Genomic DNA, 18097 nt, shown 5'->3' with positions numbered 1-18097 from the left:
TGAAAATTTCATAATTTTACTAAAAATTCATGGTCTTTTGGTTGAAAATTATTCGTTAAATTACAAATTTAACTATTCCAGTTGAAGATTTGCCATTTTAGTCGAAATTTCATATTTTTTGGTTGACATGTCAAATAATACATTTTTTGTTCAAAGCTCATCTTCTAGGTTGAAAATTTAACTCTTTGGGTAAAAACTCGTCTTTTTGTTAAAAATTCAATAGTTTATTTCGAATAAATATCATCAAGATCAATGATTAATTTTGACTACAAATTCGACCATTTGGTTGAAAATTCATCTTTGCAGATTGAAAATTCAAGGTCAAAAGTTCAACTATTTGGTAATAATTCGTCTATTTTGCTTTAAGTTTTAACTACTTGGTTTTAAATACAACTGTCTGGTCAAAAATGAATTTTTTAAAATTAAACTCTTTTGGTAAACATTCGTCTATTTGGAGAGAAAATTGTAAATGCAACTGTGCGTGGTTGAGGTTTAATCTTTTTTGTTTAAGAAATCGTCCATTTCGTTAAAAATTTATCATTGTGGGTTGACAATTGAAAAATATGGTTAAAAATTCAACTCTTTTGTTGAAGATGTAAATATCTTGTTAAAAATACATCTTTTTGGTAAAAAAAATTAACTGTTCTGTCGAAAATTCGTCCTTTTTGGATTGAAAATTTATCTTTTATGGTAGAAAATAAATAAATATAATTAAAATTAAAAAAATTTTATCTGAAATTGTTTTGTTTCGCCAATGAAAGATTCTACGTTAAAAATATTTGTAGGCTACTCTGATTCATATAAATTCTTATTTTTCAGGATCTGAAGTGCTAGTGTCATCGATTTGGTGAAAGATCAACGAATGTAAGTCGACTTTTAAGTCCCTCATGTCTCCAAGCATGCCACAAGACGAATAAACCGAAAACTGGCACGGAGACATGTTGTAATTTATTTTTAAAAATCACATAGTGACAGTTAATTTATTTAACGAGTGGTTTCGTTATTTCAATTTATTAGCACAGGTCTGCATTTTCTTGGTTCGCGAGATAAAAAAGTTATTTTCATGAAACATTGATTATTCTTCTTCTCATAAATTATCCTAATTGGAAAATTGTGGCAGGATACTAAAGCCAATTTAAACATCAATTATAAAAAAAATAAAAAATGAAAAGATGTGCACGAAAAATATTACGTTTCTTTTTGAAACCAAGAAAATATTTCGCGGGGAAGCTTCGTATCGAAGTAAACGCGAGCATGTTTTAATAATAGTCACAATATTATTGTCACTTTTCTTCCATGCAAAGGCAACCCGATCTCTAAAATGTTGTTTTTATCTTTTAAGCCTAGTCCATAATTTTCGTTACCAATTTTGTGCTATTTCTGGCCACCCCAGTGATGTATACCAAAATTCTCTCAAAACTGGGAAAATAAGGTGATTTTTCACAAAAATCGAGGAATGATTTTGAATTTGAATTAAATTTTGGAGCAAAAAAGATTTTCTAAGAAAATAGATGAATCTTTACACCTAAATTGAAGAATTTTCAAGAATAAAATTAATTTTTCACCAAACAGTTGAACTTTCAACCAAAAAAAGTTCATTTTAAACCAAGAAAGATGGCTTTTCTACCACAAAAGATAAATTTTCGCTCCAAAAGGACGAACTTTTAACAAAACAGTTGAACTTTCTATCTAAAAAGATGACTATATTCAAAAAAATTGAATTTTCAACCTACAACGGTGCATTTTATGCCATATGGTCAACAATTTCAAACCAAAAAGATAAAAATTCAACCAAAAACAGCTGAGTTTTCAACACCAAATGTTAAATTTTCAAAAAAAAAGTTCATTTTCAACCCAGAAAAATGACCTTTCTACCATAAATGATGAACTTTCTAAAAAAAGATGAATTTTAAACAAAACAGTTAAATCGCCAATTAAACAGACGAAGTTTCAATCAAGAAACATAAATTTTAAACCAAATATTTCAATTTTCTATTAAAAAAAATTTTTTTAACCAAAAATGGTATCTTCAACATTTTTAGTTTTAAACATTAATCTTTAAACGAAACACATTTTCACTCTGTTGAATTAATCCAAAAAAAAACAGCTATTTAACAAAATAGATTCATTTTAAAGCCAAACAAACTTACTTTCAACAATAGTTTGATTAATTTTCAACCAAAAAGTTTAACTTTCAACCTGTTTTTTACCCTGTATTTTTCTGTATTTTTCACCTGTTCAATTAAACAAAAAATGACGAATTTTCAAGCACATTTTTTAATTCTCTACCAAATTATTGAATTTTTAAGCTAAACAGACGAATTTTCTACAAAACAGATCAATTTTCAATAAAAATAATGCATCAATTGCAGCTATTTTTTAAAAAGTTGTTAATCTTTAAACTTTAGTCGATTTTTCAAACCAAGGAATACGAATTTTCAATCGCATAGTAGAATCCTCAAATAAAACAGATTAATTTTTAACTAGAAAAGATAAATTTTAAATAAAAATATAATGCTCTATCAAAGAATGGAATACATCGTTAGATTTTCAGTTTAAAACATTAATTTGTAATAAAAAATTTAAAAAACGAATTTTCGAATAACACTTAAATTTTAAGCAATGACTTCAAATGAAATGACGAATCTTTAACTCAAAAAAATTAATTTTCAACAAAATAGTTTAATCCAAAAGATGATTTTTTAAACAAGATTAATTTTCGAAAAATAAAATACTTTAATTTTCCGATAAAAAAGATCAATCTTGCACCAAAAAAATTAATTTAAAATAAAGTAATTCAACTTTCAAGCAAGTATTAGTTGCATTTTTGACCAAAAAATATGACTTTTCAACAAAATATTTACATTTTCAACAAAAAAATGAAAATTTTAACCAAATAGTTATCTACCCACCCAATCAAATTGTTAACATAGATTATGAACGACCCCTTATTTATTTTTAATTGATTATTTACTTTAACTCTAGTTTGGAACAATACTTTAACTTTATTGGAATTTCAGTTTAAATAAAGTTTTCTAGTTGATTTTGTTCAAATTTATTTCAGAATATATTTTTTTTAGTTAGAATTTGAATACTTTAATTAAAATGTTCAAATCAGTGAAGGACAAGGTCATGATATTAATGTAGAATAGGATATTACTAATGGTTTAACCACATGGAAATTGTTTGCGTACACCGTTTTATTTTCTAATCAAGTAAGGCGCAGAATCGGTGTGAGTGTGTATTTGCGTCTCACTTGAAAGCTTCAAATAAATTTCTCTTAATTTGCATTTTTTGAATTACTGAATTATTCTTATATTTTTTTAACGGTGTGCGATTTCAGGAATTTGGCTGGTTTGTCTGAAAAATGCCCTAACGTGGCTTCCAAGCTCAGGTGCAGGATAAGTCCCGGGACGAATCCCTAGGTTAGGTTTTTTTTGGCACCGGGGCGGTGAGAATGAGAATTGTGGAGTGATTCTGTTGGTGTAATTGATTACATTTTTTTAGATATAGCTAGGAAGGCAGGTAGTTTATTCGAGTGTGGATGATTCTTTTATAAGTAGCTAGCATTGGAATTTAATATCTTCGAAGTTACAGAAAGATATTATATCCCATTTGGTACTGATATTGTACCAATTTTGTTAATAAAAATGCAAAAAGTGCTCGAGTATAAATTTGGCGGATACTTGCCGCCGATCAAATAGAGAGCACTTTGTATTTTAATTTTATTTATCAACGACCATCTATTTTCGAATGAATGGTTTTTGATATCATTTTAACCACTTTGTCACTATGCTGATTTTTTTGTGCAAATTTTTCATAATTTCTTCAATATTTTAATCTATGTGTATATTTGACCACTTTCTCATTCCAGGATCATTGTTTACACTTTGTGTAAATCTTGTTTTTTATATATGTAAATTGAATTTTTACATGTTCTAATACTGTTCGTTTTTATCTTTTTGTTATTTCCCAACAGGAACGTAAAATTCAAAACAATGGTAAGTAATACTTTATTCACAATATTCAAATTTGCACATTCACGATTTTAATTTTTATTCCTTTATTTTTAGAATTCTGAAAAAAGGGGTTTCTAGAAATATTGGATGTGGTGTTTAGGACAATCATTAAAAAAATTAGGTATGTGTTAAACTCTTACATCAAAATCTCTCTTATCAAAATGAGGTATACAAACTACTTATCATATTACGAAATTATTTATCATTGATTTTCAAGTTATTAATGTTGCACTTCAGATTACACTGATTGAATTTTTTAAATCGTGATGCTCAATGTAAAAAATTATTTTTAAACATTTAGTTTCAAGATCTTAATTCAAGAATGCTTTATGTTTTAAACGAAGTTTAGAATCAATTTTTAACGCTTCAAATTTGAATTAATTTACTTTGATAGTTTTCAATTAGAAAATAGATAATTTTCCAAGTGTTTAGAATAGTTAAACTTTAATGGTTTACAATACTTAAAATTCTTCAATTCTGAACGGTGAAAATGACAATCATTTTTGTTGTGGTGGAAATCAATTATTTCAAGAAATAATTATTAAAAATATACTTGTCTCTTTGCTTCAGATTTAATAATTTTAGATTTAAATAATCTAAATGGTTTGGTTTCAGTTTTAAACGTAAAAAAAATGTTTGGTTTTTTTTATTATTCAAATTCGTAGAGTATGCAATTCAAAGACTTGATATTTGGACAGTTGTCAGTTTAAAGCCTTAGAAATTAAAATATTTTCGAACACGGCAGTTAGAAATTAATTTATTTTTTACTTGAAAATGTTTCAAAATATTAAATAATTCAAACTCAGCTTTAAAAAAACATTTTCAAATTGAAAGGGTTAAAATTGTGGAATTTCAAACATCGCAATCATTATACACCAATTTTTTTTAGTAATCTTTTGTTCACTTTTTAATTTGCATTTTAAAGAGTTTGAGTATAAAAAGGTTTTAATTTAGCAATTCTTGGTGACCAAAAATTTTTTTACTTATTAAATGAAGCTCGGATTCGTTTTATTTTCAACGTTCCATAGTAGACATTTTTTCAATATTAATGCTTTTCATTTATTCTCTTATTCTTTTATTTTCAACGTTCCATAGAAGAAATTTTTTCACTATTAATGCTTCTCATTTATTTTTCTCTATTAATGCTTTTCATTAAAAATTACTTTTAACTTTGAACGTTTTCTTAGAATACTATTAATTTTTGATCTTAAAAAAATTTAAATAATAAATTTTAATGTATCTTTTTTTTTAAATTTTATCTACTATAAAATTGTTTGATTATCAACGTTTTTATTTCTAAATCATTATAAATATATATTTTTTGAATATCAAAAACTTTCAAATTCAAAATGATTAACTGTTAATTATTGTTTCAAAACTGGTTTAAACATAATATTATTAAAATCGAATGATTAAATTCATCATATCGTTAGAATTTTTCCAAAAATCTTTGTCAAATATTTGAAATCTTTGTAAAATCTTTGAAAAGCCATTAAAATCTTTTTCGAATCTTTGAAATCTTTGTTAAATATTTATAATTTTATCGAAATATTTGGAAATATTTGTGAAATTATTGGAATCTTTGAGAAAGCATTCAAGTGCGTGAAATCTTTCAAATCTATTCGAAATCTTTGTGAAATATTTCAAATATTTTATTAATATTTGATAATATTTTTTAAATGACTGCAATCTTTGTGGAATCTTTTTAATCTATCCGAAATATGTATGAAATATTTGAAATCTTTGGGAAATCCTCGAAATCTTTATAAAATATTTTTTTAATGTTAAATAATTGCTGAAATCGCTGGGAAAACGTTGAAGTTTGTCAAATATTTTAAATCTATTCGATATCTTTGCGAAGTCTTTAAAATGTTTGTAACGTCTTTCGGAAAGCAATGCAATCTTTGTGATATCTTTTGAAATATTTACGACATATTTAAAATATTTTATGAATATTTGATCAAATTTTTGGAACGATTGAAATCTTGATGAAATATTTAAAAGATTTTTGAAATATTTGGTATATTTTTTAAATGATTGAAATCTTTAGAAAATCATTGAAATCTTTATAAAATGTTTAAAACATTTTTTAAACATTTGGCAAAAGTTCTGAAATTGTTGAAATCTTTGTGAAATATCTGGGAAATCATTGAAATCTTTGAAAATATTTTTGAAACAGTTTTGAAATATTTGTGAAATCGTAGGGAAATCATTTAAGTCTTGGTGAAATCTTTCAAATCTACCCGAAATCTTTGTGACATTTTTTTAACTTTAAATCATTCTAATCTTTGTGAAATATTTCTGAACGCTTGAGGAAATATTTGAAATATTTTGTAACATCTGTAAAATTATGGAAATCTTTGTGAAATTTTTGGGCAATAATTGATGTCTTCATTAAATCTTTCAAATCTATGCCAAATATTTGAAATCTATGTGAAATCTTTGATACTTTTGGGAAAACATTGAAATCCTTGGAAAACTTTGCGAAGAAATCTTTGAAATGTTGGAAACATTTTTTAAATATTTGGTAATCTTTGTGAAATGCTTAGAAAATCATTGAAATCTTCTTGAAATATGCGAAATATTTCATAATATTTATGATATTCTTTAAATCTTTGCAAAATATTCGAAATCTTTGGGAAATCATAGAAATCTTTGGAAATATTTTTGAAGTTATTGAACGTCTTTGTAAAATATTTAATATTTGTAAATATTTTTGAAATATTTAGTAATATTTGTGAACTTATTGAAATCTTTGGGAAATAATTGAAGTCTTTGTAAAATCTTTTAAATCTATTCGAAATCTTTGCAAAGTATTTGAAAACTGTGAAATCTTTGAGAAATCATTGAAATCTTTGTGAAATCTTTGGGAAATCATTTAAGTCTTTGTAAAATCTTTTAAGTTTATCCGGAATTTTTTGCATAATATTTGAAAACTGTATTTGAAAACTGTAGTATTTTTTGGTTTTGTTCCAAAATTGTGTTCCGAAAAAAAATATTATTTTCGTGAGTATTACTAAAATAATATTAATTTTCAATTTAAATTAGTAATTGTTGATCTTTTAATTTATGTTTTGACCCCTATCCTGGGCCGAAATAACATGATTTTAAATGAATTCTAATATACAATTTTTTGTTCCGTTTTTGAAAAACTAAAGGTAGGACTGATTCATATTACCTTACTGATCAGTCCAGTGAGTCCGTCCGGGACGAAACATTAAACATCTAATTTGTATTTTTAATTGAAAATAAATAAATATCTTTTAAATAATTTCAGAAAACAAAAAATACTATCGACCCTAATGCAAATTAAAAAATCTTCTCTACTGTTATAATACTTGGGTCAATTAAAAACCGACATCTTTAAAAAAAACAGCAGATATCATTTATTTATACCAAATATTAATATTTCTAAAATTAAACTCACCTCTTGGTAGGTTTTCCGGAATCGATAGAAACCTTCCTCTCCCTGGATGCCTTCTGAGACTTCAAAACCTTTTCAGCCTTTTCAACTCCACCTGAACTCGTAGCAGTTTCCTTACTTCGAACATTTCCGCCCTGATTTAAATTCTCCTCCTTATGAACCACGACACCTCGAATTTCGGAAGTCGAGGCTACAGGAACTGCCGATGAAGTCGACGGCATTGGATGATCTGCACTAGAAGTCGAGGCAATCGGCGGAGCTCTAGCAGTCGGTTGAACAGTTCCAACCGGAGGAACCCTGGCTACATTCAAAGGTGGTTTCGTAACAAGTTTCGCCTTTAACAAAACTCTCTGATTCGGTCCAGTTGGTCCCTCCGTTCCCAATTTAACAGCCACTCCTTGTATCAGCTGATGACCTTGCACCGACCCATTCCTCGTGACCGCTTGCAAAGGAATATAAAATAGCTGTCCATCATTATCGTCGTCATTGTCATTCGATCCCTCAGTTTGCGTCGATATTTCCGTACTCTTTAGCTGTCCATTTTCATCAACTTCTGAATTTTGAACTTGATTTTGTTCATCTAAATTCACCTGGACAGCAATAGACGCACTGCAATTAACATTGCTCCAATTAGTCGTCAGCTTGTCCAGAGAAAGAACTTGCATGTTAGCCAAATTCTTCAAATCAATCGTGTTCGTCTTGGTCGAAATTATCGGAGTTTCCGTCTCTTTTTTCGCTTCAGGAACTTTGAAATTCTCACCTCCGGATAATTCAGAACTCTGAGTATCATTGCTATCCTTATTGGGATTATCTTTACTGCTTTTTTCATCTGGACCCTTTATCAAAGGTGAAGCTGGTTTGCTTTTTCTCCTGAACGGGGTACTTACCGGAACTTCCGTATCACTTTCAAATGCATAAACACTACTTTCATTTTCCGGGGAAAAAGCATTCGCACTCGGAGCTGCGATCTTCCTCTCCTTTACCTTTGGTAGAAATAATTTCCTCGGTTGGGAGAGAATTTTCTTTTCAAGGTTCTTCTTATCCGGGGAACCGTCGAGAGAATTTTGATCCGATTTCGAAACCGCATCACTATCTTCTGCGTTCGGAGATTCCTTGCTCACCTTCGGAGGTTGAGGTTTGCTTACCAAAATTGGCTGTTTTGGCTCGACTTCAACTGGTTTATTCTTCACAGCCAGCAAAGAGCCCGGATGTTTAATTGCACTCACTTGTGGGCTTAAAACTACCAAATTCGAAGGCTTGCCCTTCTTATCATTTAATTTTGCAAGAGTGACATTCACCGGCCTCACTAAATGTTGAATCTTCGAGGAAATGGATAAATGATGCGTGGAGACTTTCGGTTTCTCAACAGTCTCGTACTGAAAATTAGTCACGTTTTCCATTTCAACTTTGCTCTCCTCTTTCGCAAGTGAACTCTCGCACAGCCACTTTTCTATCTGCTCAGTCGACATATTTACTCTCTCCTTTCGTCCAAGAGTCGCTGACGATGGCATGTCGATTATATTCACCTCGGCCTCAGATTTGTAAACATGCGTTTTATCCTGTTTCGAAGAATCAGCTTTCGGAGTCACGATTTTAATTTCAGGAGCAGGTTTCAAAACGGGAATAATTGAAGGTTGCTCTATAATTAGAGTATCATCCTTGACCTCGGGAGGTGATTCCAGTCGTTCAGGGGATGGTGGTTCAACTGATGATTTTATTTCTGCTTCGGAAATTAGGAGATTCGCATTCACGTGAGACTGACACGAATCCAAAACACTCGAAATTGCCTTTTTTGTAAAACCTCTGAACGCCTCTTCATCGTCGGATATTTTTGGATCCTTAACTTCTTTGATAACTTTGCTCTTGGTTTGCTCAGTCTTCTTGAGAGAATCAGCTTCTTTCTTCTTTTTCATCTTAATTAGAAGCGAACCAAGTGTTTCCTCGTCCGATTCTACATTCTCAACATCATCAGGACTTTCTGTTTTAGTATCTTTCTTATTTAGAGTTTTAGTTACGCTTTTAGTTTCACTTTTAGTATCACTTTTACTTTCAGTTCTGGATTCTTCTTTCTTAACTGTCTTTTTAACTTCTTCTCTCTTCATTTCCTCCTTTTTAATCCTTTTTACTTCCTCCTTTTTAGTATCATCTTTTTTAGTATCATCTATTTTAGTATCATCCTTTTTACTCACTTCATTTACGGATTCTCCCTTTTTAATATCAGTCTTTGTAGTTTCTTCCTTTTTGCTATCACTTTTCAAATCCTCCTTTTTACTATCTTTCTGAACACCCTCAGCTTTTTTGCTCTCTTCCTTAACTCTTGCCTCGTTCTTTTCTTCATCCTTTTTACTTTCCTCCTTTCCTTCTTCCTTCTTCTTCTCAAGCACCTCTCGTTTCCTCTTCACCACAATCTTCTCCTTTCTGACTTCCTTCTTTACCTCTGCACTCTGAACGTCCACCTTCACTGGAATATTCCTCGTCGAAGATCTCAAACTTCTATTTGCAGGTTTAATCACCTTATTCAAACTCCTCCTCGTAATCGGCCTGGCTTCGCTACTTTTCTCACTATCGGTTGAACTCTCTGACTCGTCTTCAGACTCGAGTTCACAATACTTGTGAATCTTCACAAGCCTCTTGCTCTTTAAAACCGTTTTCACAGCCCGAAGCTTCTCGATCTTCTCGACCTTTTCTATCTTTTCAATCTTCTCGACCTTTTTACTACTCACAGAACTTCCTTTACTCTCCTTCTCTTTGGCAACAAACTTTGCATTCTGTTTCACTTTCGCCTTAATCTCAATCTCCTCCTTCAGAGACCTGCGAGCATTTGGCAATTCTGGAAAGCTATCAAGGGAAATATTATCCTCATCGTTTTCCAACTCAGGACTGACTAGTTTCCGGCCCAAGATTTCCATATATACAGCCGCGGCTTCTTTCGTCTTTCTCGTCGGTCTTCGCGAAAGGTGTTGAGGGGATTTCGTATCTACGGACGATCTCGTCACTCTTCTCAGATCCGATTTATTCCTCGTGCAAACCTTCTTAGGTAGAGATTTCGTTACTTTCTTCCCTTGGGAAGATTTCAGCTCCTCATCATCGGAAGACTCTGAATTAGAAGAGTTACTTTTGCTCTTGGCAAGCACTCTCTTCTTGGGTTTCATCGGAGATCGCTTGATTTTTGCAGCAGTTTTAGGAGCGACACTTTTCTCGACGAGACCACCACTTCGTAAACCGCGTCGTTTACATTCGGATTTTGGTACTAAATTTCTCGAAGCTAATTTAGGCAGAGGTTTGCCTGCATTTTGTTCTGTGGAGGATCGAGTTCTTATAACGTAGGCTGCTTTGACGTTGTTTTTAATTCGTTGTTTGGCAAGCCTCTGCTCCAGATATTTCTTCTTCAACGCTTGAGCTGTTGAGGTCTTTGTCTTGAATTTAATTGTCTTTTGGATTCCCTTCGGAAATTCTTTCTTAAGAGGGGCATTACTTTTGGATTTTGTTGACTTTTGAGGCGAGTTGGATTTTCCGGATTCGGATGACGTTGCTTTCGAGGTGGAAGGAGTAGGCCTGGAAGCTTTTGTCGATTTTGTCTCTGATTTTTCTTTCTTTGTACTGATGTTGAAGAAATTCAAACTCGGCGGGAGTATTGAAGTTCCTAGAAAGAAAATTGCAGTTTTTTGTATAATCCTCGGGAATAAATAATAACGGGACATTCATTTAGAAGGGTGCACATTTGAAATTTCTTCAATTTGTAAGAATTATAATAGAAAACTTGACTTTTGATGTTCAAAATAATTCAAATTTAAGAATTGTTTATTATATTTCATTAAAATTTAAGAGTTCTCAATTTTAACGATTCAAAATTATAGAAGTTTAAATTGTAAATCTTCAAAATAAAATACTTTAATTTTGAAAATGTAGATTTTTCAATTGTAACTTTTCAAAAACTTAGAATATTGACTTGTAAATCTATAGAATTAAAGAAATTTTTATTTTAAAAATTTAGAATGAAAAATTTGGGTGCTTTACAATTAAAATGTTAACTTTCTATTTATAAAATCATAAATTTAAAAATGTTGATTTTGACCTCTCTACAATTGAAGCGTTTTCAAATGTAACTCTTTAAAATTGTAACACTTTGAATCGAAAATCTTCAAAATTAAAGAATTTTTCATTGTAAAATTTTACAAATCAAAAGTTTGTGATTCTGATGATTTCCGTTGGAAATTTCTTCAATTTGGATGCTTCATAATTAAAATGTTGATTTTTACCTCTCTAAAATTAAACATTTTTCAAATATAACTCTTTAAAAATGTAAGACTTTGAAATGCATATCATCAAAATTAAAGAATACTTCATTTTAAAAGTTCACAATTAAAAATGTATTTCTGATGATTTTCAATTAGGAATTTCTTCAATTTGGATGCTTTATAATTACAAAGTTGACTTTTTGTTTATAAAATTATACAAAAATTTAAAATTTTTGATTTTTGCCTTTCTATAATTGAGCAGTTTTCAATTATACTTATTTTAAAATTGCACCGTCTTGAATTGTAAGTCTTTAAAATTGGAAAGCTTTCAACTTTGAGAATTCACAATTTAAAATGTTGCAAGTTTTAAATTCCAATCGAGAATTTCTGTAATTTTGATAATTTCCCTTGAAAATTTCTTGAATTTGGAAGATTTAGAATTGAAAACTTAACTTTTGATCTTTAAAATTATCCAAATTTAGGAACTTCTATTTTTATATCTTTAAAATTGCAGTTTTCAATTGTAACTCTTTAAAATTACGGATGGTAGAATTGTTAATATTATAAATCAAATAGTTATTATTAAGACAATTTAAAATTTTAAGTTTTACAATTAAAAAATCTGTAATTTTTAAAAATCCCATTGGCAATTTTTTTAATTTGGATGATTTATAATTGAGGACTTGACTTTTGATCTTCAAAATCATCCAAATTTAAGAACTCTTATTTTCATATCTTCAAAATTGCAGTTTTCAATTGGAACCCTTTAAAATTGTAGTCGTTTGAATCGTAAATATGAAACATTAAATAGTTCTTATTATGACAATTTACAATTTCAAATGTGGCAAGTTGTAAGTTTGAATTAAAAATTCTATAATTTTTATAATTTCCCTTGGAAATTTCTTGAATTTGGAAAATTTAGAATTGAAAACTTGACTTTTCATCTTCGAAGTAAGCCAAATATAGAAATTTATATTTATACATCTCTAAAATTGAAGATTTTTAAACCGTAACTCTTTAAAATTGTAGAAGTTTAAATTACAACTCTTGAAAATTGAATAGTTTTTTTAATATTGGCAATTTAAAATTTTAAATGTTGCAAATTTTAAGTTTTTACATTCGAAAATTTTATAATTTTTATAATTTCCGTGGAAATTTTTTTGAATCTTGACGATTTAGAATTAAAAACTTAACTTTTGATCTTCAAAATCATCTAAATTTAGGATCTTTTATTTTTATATCTTTAAAATTGCAGAGTTTTTTAATTGTAACTCTTAAAAATTGTGGATATTTGAATTGTAAATATTATAAATTAAATAGTTTTTATTAAAACAATTTAAAATTTTGCAAAGTTTGAAAATAAAAAAATCTGTAATTTTTATAATTCCCATTGGAAATTTTTTTTCAATTGATACCCTTTAAACTTGTAGACTTTTGAAACTGAAATCTTAAAAATAGAATTTTTTAATTATGATAATTTACAATTTCAAATATTGCAAGTCGTGAGTTCGAATAAAAATTCTGTAATTTTGATCATTTCCATTGGAAATTCCTTGCAAGACTTTTGATCTTTAAATTAACCCAAATTTAGGAATTTTTATTTATACATTTCTAAAATTTAAGATTTTTTTTATTCTAACTATTTAAAATTGTAGATGTTTGAAATGTTAGTCTTAAAAATTCAATAGTTTTTAATTTGAACAATTTACAATTTAAAATGTTGCAAGTTTTAAGTTATGCAATTAAAAATTCTGTAATTTTGGTCATTTCCATTGTAAATTTCTTGAATTTAGAAAATTTACAATTGAAAACTTGACTTTTGGCCTACAGGGTAATCTAAATTTAGAACTTTTTATTGATAAATCTCCAAAAGTGAAGGTTTTTCAATTACAAATGTTCAAAATGAAGAGATAAAAAACATTTAAAACTACACCATTTTTAATTATACATTAAAAATGGAAGGAATTTCAGTTGTAAATCTTCAAGACAGACGTATTTAAAATATGGTTCAAAAAAAGTTTCAGATTACTTAAAGCCAAATTAAATTTATTAAATTAATAATCATATTTATGGTCTTTTAAATTCAAGCATATGTTTTAAGTTTTACACTTAAAAATGCTGTAATTTTTATGGTTTACATTCCAAATTTCTTCAGTTCAAAAGATTTAAAATTGAAAACTTGATTTTTGATCTTCAAAGTTCTCCATATATAAGAGTTTTAATTTAGACATCTTTAAACTTGAAGTTTTTAATTTCGAAATTTTAAACTTAAAAATTCTGTACTTTTTATTATTTCCATTAGAAATTTTTTCCATTTGGAAGATTTAGAAGTGAAAACCTGCCTTTGGATTCCTAAACTCATACAAATTCAAGATTTTTGATTTTGATACATCTACAAATAAAGAAATTTATTACATTTGGAAGATTTAGAATTGAAAGCTTGAGTTTTGATTTTCAAATTTATTGAATTTGGAAGATTTAGAATTCAAAACTTCACTTTTGATCTTCAAAGTAAACCAAATGTAGGAATTTATATTTATACATCTCCAGTGTGTCTAGCGATTCTTAGGAACAAAATTCAAGGTCTTTTCCAGGTTATTAAGAAATCAAAATTTTCCAGGTCTCCCTTTTTACACCAAATAATAAAATAAACGTTTGTTATACATGTAAAATATGAGCCATTCAATTTTTTATTTGCCAAAAATTTCTAAAGAAAGCCGAATCCTAAATAAAAAAATTCTTAATTTTTTGCGAACATGAGTCATCTTTCTGAAATCTTTAGGAATATCTTCAAACCTTTGAAATCTTTGTAAAATCTTTTTCTATAATCTTTGTTTGCGAAATCGTTTGTATTTGTTTAATATCAATGAAGTCTTTTGAAATCTTCTCAAATGTGTGGAAACCTTTTGAAACCACTTAAAATCTTTAAAAAGGTTTTGAAATTCTTGAAATCTTTTGAAATCCTTATGAATTCTTTAAAGAAATTGTGAAATCTTCTCAAGTCTTTTGCATTCGTTTGAAATCACTGGAATGTTTGAAATCATTTTTAAATTTTGTTAAATCTTATAAAAATGTTTAATATCGTTTAAAATCTTTGAAATGGTTTGAAATCTTTGAAATCTGGTGTACTGCACCCTTGTTGAAATCTTTGAAATTCTCGTATTGTTTTGAAATCTCTATGAATGTTTTATGAAATCTTTGAAACTTTTGTGAAATCTTTTGACATCTCCTAAAAAATTTTCAAGTTATTTAAAATCTTTGAAATGTTTTGAAATCTTTAAAATCTTTTGAAAGTTTTAAAATCTTTGTGCAATGTTCGAAATCTTATCGAAATGTTCGAAATCTTTTGAAATCTTTGTGAATTCATTGGAATTATTTAAATTATTACAAATCTTAGTGAAATCTTTTGATACCTGCTAAAAAATTTTGAAATTGTTTAAAATATTGGAAATGTTTTGAAATCTTAGAAATGTGGTTTAATATACCCTTTTTAAAATATTTAAACTCTTTTATAAGTTTTTAAATCTTTGTGAAATGTTCGAAATCTTTGGGGAATTGTTGTGAAATATTTTGAAATGTTTATAAAATCTTTCTTGAATCTTTGTTTGGAAAATCTTTTGTATTCGTTGAAGTAATTGAATTATTTGAAATATTTTGAAATCTTCTAAAATGTTTTAAAACCTCTTGAAATCGTTTCAAATTTTTGAAATCTTTGAAATCTGGTGTACCGTACCCTTTTTCAAAATTCTTCAAATCTTTAAAGTTTTTAAATGTATGTGAAATTGCTGTAAAATCTTTATTGAAATCTTGCGTTCGCGTATTTTTTAAATCGTTAACATCCGTGAAATCTTTATGAAACGTTTAAGATATTTAAAATACTTTGAAATGTTTGAAATATTTTGAAATCTTTAGAAATATTTTGTAACATTTTTGAAATCTGTTGTACACTCAAAAACGGAGTGGTCAACCCCTCGAAAAATCCGTTGTATGGCCATGACTTATTATAATTATGAAACTGAATTAACATCGAAATTTTAAACTAAAAATTGTTATAATTTCTAATTTGAACACCTCAACAAAAAGTGCCTTGAAATATCTTTATTTATTCTGTAATAAACAAAAGATCAATTATATCTTGACGAATAAAAAAATTTTTAGCAGCAAAATTTTTCCTAAACGAGATGTTTCTTTCATAATAGGCTAAAAGATAAAAAAGATAAAATTATTGTTTTAAAAGAAAAAAAAATAATAATTAAAATTCAAGGTTTTCGTGAAAATATGAAGAAGATTTCCAGGTTTTCAAGGATGTTAAAAATAAAACTTACAGATTACTGAAAGCCGATGTAGCTGTTTTAATTTTTTTTTCTCCAATTTATCATTTTTAATTATATTTTATAGCATTTTAAATTGAAACATATGTTTTAATTTGATACTTAACCAAACAAAGTAAGAAACGTGCAGTATCTGTGCGTAGCGGGTTATTTTTGGTACGTTTAAATAACCTCGATTTTAGCAGTAAAATTATTGTCGCGTTTACCTCTAAAACAAAGGAATGTCAGGAAATCTTCTGTGTTTGGACGCTTATGAGTTATCAATTCAGTGATAACAGGTGGCTTCGATTTTTCTTTTTCTTTAACAGGTGTACTCGCCGGACTGTAATTTGTTGGTGCTCCTTGTGCGAATTTTCTTTGAGCGTGAACTTTTGTCCTGAAAAAATATTTGCAATAAAGTACTTTCTACTCGAATCTTTACAATATAACTGAAAAATTAATATAGATTAAATAGCAGTCTAATTGGAAGAACATATAGTTGCTTAACAAAATCAATAAAGCCGAGTCGCTGATAAGAAACGTAAATAATTCTCAAGATTAGCCAAGACAATAATTAATTCTCGAAAAAAATTAATTCTGATTAATTTTTAAAAGTTTTAATCTCGGAGAGTGAAAGCTGTCAAGATTGCTGTTAAAAATGAGGACAATTAATAACAATTAGCTTACCTTTTCGGTGATTCTGAGACGGGATCCATGAGGTCCACGAGATCTCCTTCTTTTCTTTTTCTTTTATCATTTCGATTCAATACCATTTTAAAAATTCACCACTTATCTGGTCATGACGATCCCCAGAATTTGAGAAAAATTGCGCTACAAGCAATGTCTCCTTCAGACTAAAGTTTTGTTAAAAAAGCACTCGATCAATTAACAAAAGAATGTTAAGAACATTTAATTTATTGTTTAGTTTTTATATTTCATTTCGGAGCAAGTATAGAAAATACGTGAGATACTTCGACGGGGCAATGGCTTGCAGGCTTACACTTACAGATTCATGCAAAAAAAAAGCAGAGGAGAGATGCAGGATGCACTTTTGATCACTTATATACCTACCATTTAGAATAAAGTCACTCGGGTCGGCTCATAATTTAAGGCAACTTAAATACTTGGGGAAAATAATTAGGCACTTGAAGAAATGAGAATAAATGAGTAAACAAGGTGCTGACAGCGATTGTTTATGCAGCTTCTTTCACTCCCATTTTTCTCAAAACTATCCCCAACCCCAACCATGATTTATAAACAAGCAAAGATGCATCTAAGCTGAAAGATTTGTCTCTGGGCATCTCTGGGACTCTGTTGAGTTTGGTCGATAAATAGGGAAAACTTCAGAAAAAAATAGTTATGATTGCAGGAATTCTTCTATTTTTTAAGTATTAAGGTTTTTTTTTAATTATTAAAATCCCTTTCAGGGATGAACAAAGCAATTATATAAATGATGTTCAACCTGCAAAACGCATAGAAAAGACAGAAAAACGATAAAAACATAACCTCAAAACAGAGACCTACTTTATCATGCAAAATACCGGTGGTTTTATTTGGCGGGGCTTCTAAATTCTTGATCTATACTAAATAGATGTTTTAACTATATAATATTTTTATTTTCTGAAAATTATTAATGTACATAATTAATAAATTTGAATTGAAAACCTTTAAAATTAAAAACATATATAAATGTATTGAACCATTTTGAATTGAACACGTTCTAATGAAAGTTGGGTAGTAATTTATTACAAAAATAACCAAGTTACTGAAAAGTTACGTTATTTCTAACTTTTAGAGTAACTTCGTTACTAATTTTAGTTACTTTTTTGCAGATTTTCTTGAAAATCCGTTTTTTTTTGCTGAATTCAGCTATATGTTTAATTTCAAATTAAAATCTTTTTTAATTGAAATAATATCAACTATTGTATTTATCCTTGAGAATTCATCTATTTTGGTTGAAATTTTAACTAATTGGTTAAAATATCATGTATTTTGTTAAAAATTCAACTATTTTGTTAGAAATTTCAACTATTTGGTTGAAATGTAACTTTTTTGTTGATATTGTTAAAAAAATTCATTTTTTTACATGCTCGTCATAGAAGACTT

The 18097-nt window shown here is 28.3% G+C and overlaps 1 protein-coding gene across 1 annotated transcript in view; it reads right to left on the bottom strand.

The window, feature by feature from the left end:
- The window catches only part of LOC117176026 (protein Jumonji), a 44934-nt gene extending 27649 nt beyond the window's left edge, over nt 1-17285 (bottom strand). Inside the window, exons 1-4 of the mRNA XM_033365991.1 lie at nt 17063-17285; nt 16679-16845; nt 16219-16388; nt 7447-11086 (exon numbers count right to left, since the gene is read on the bottom strand). Of these exons, the coding sequence (XP_033221882.1) occupies nt 7447-11086; nt 16219-16388; nt 16679-16764 (3896 nt within the window). The 5' untranslated portion in view covers nt 16765-16845; nt 17063-17285. The remainder of the gene's footprint in view (nt 1-7446; nt 11087-16218; nt 16389-16678; nt 16846-17062) is intronic.
- Nucleotides 17286-18097: the final 812 nt, after the last annotated feature.

The sequence above is a fragment of the Belonocnema kinseyi genome, chromosome 7, assembly GCF_010883055.1.
Source record: "Belonocnema kinseyi isolate 2016_QV_RU_SX_M_011 chromosome 7, B_treatae_v1, whole genome shotgun sequence".
In the NCBI taxonomy this organism is placed as follows: domain Eukaryota; kingdom Metazoa; phylum Arthropoda; class Insecta; order Hymenoptera; family Cynipidae; genus Belonocnema; species Belonocnema kinseyi.
The sequence above is the reverse complement of the archived record's forward strand: the minus strand, read 5'-3'. Positions and strand labels throughout refer to the sequence as shown.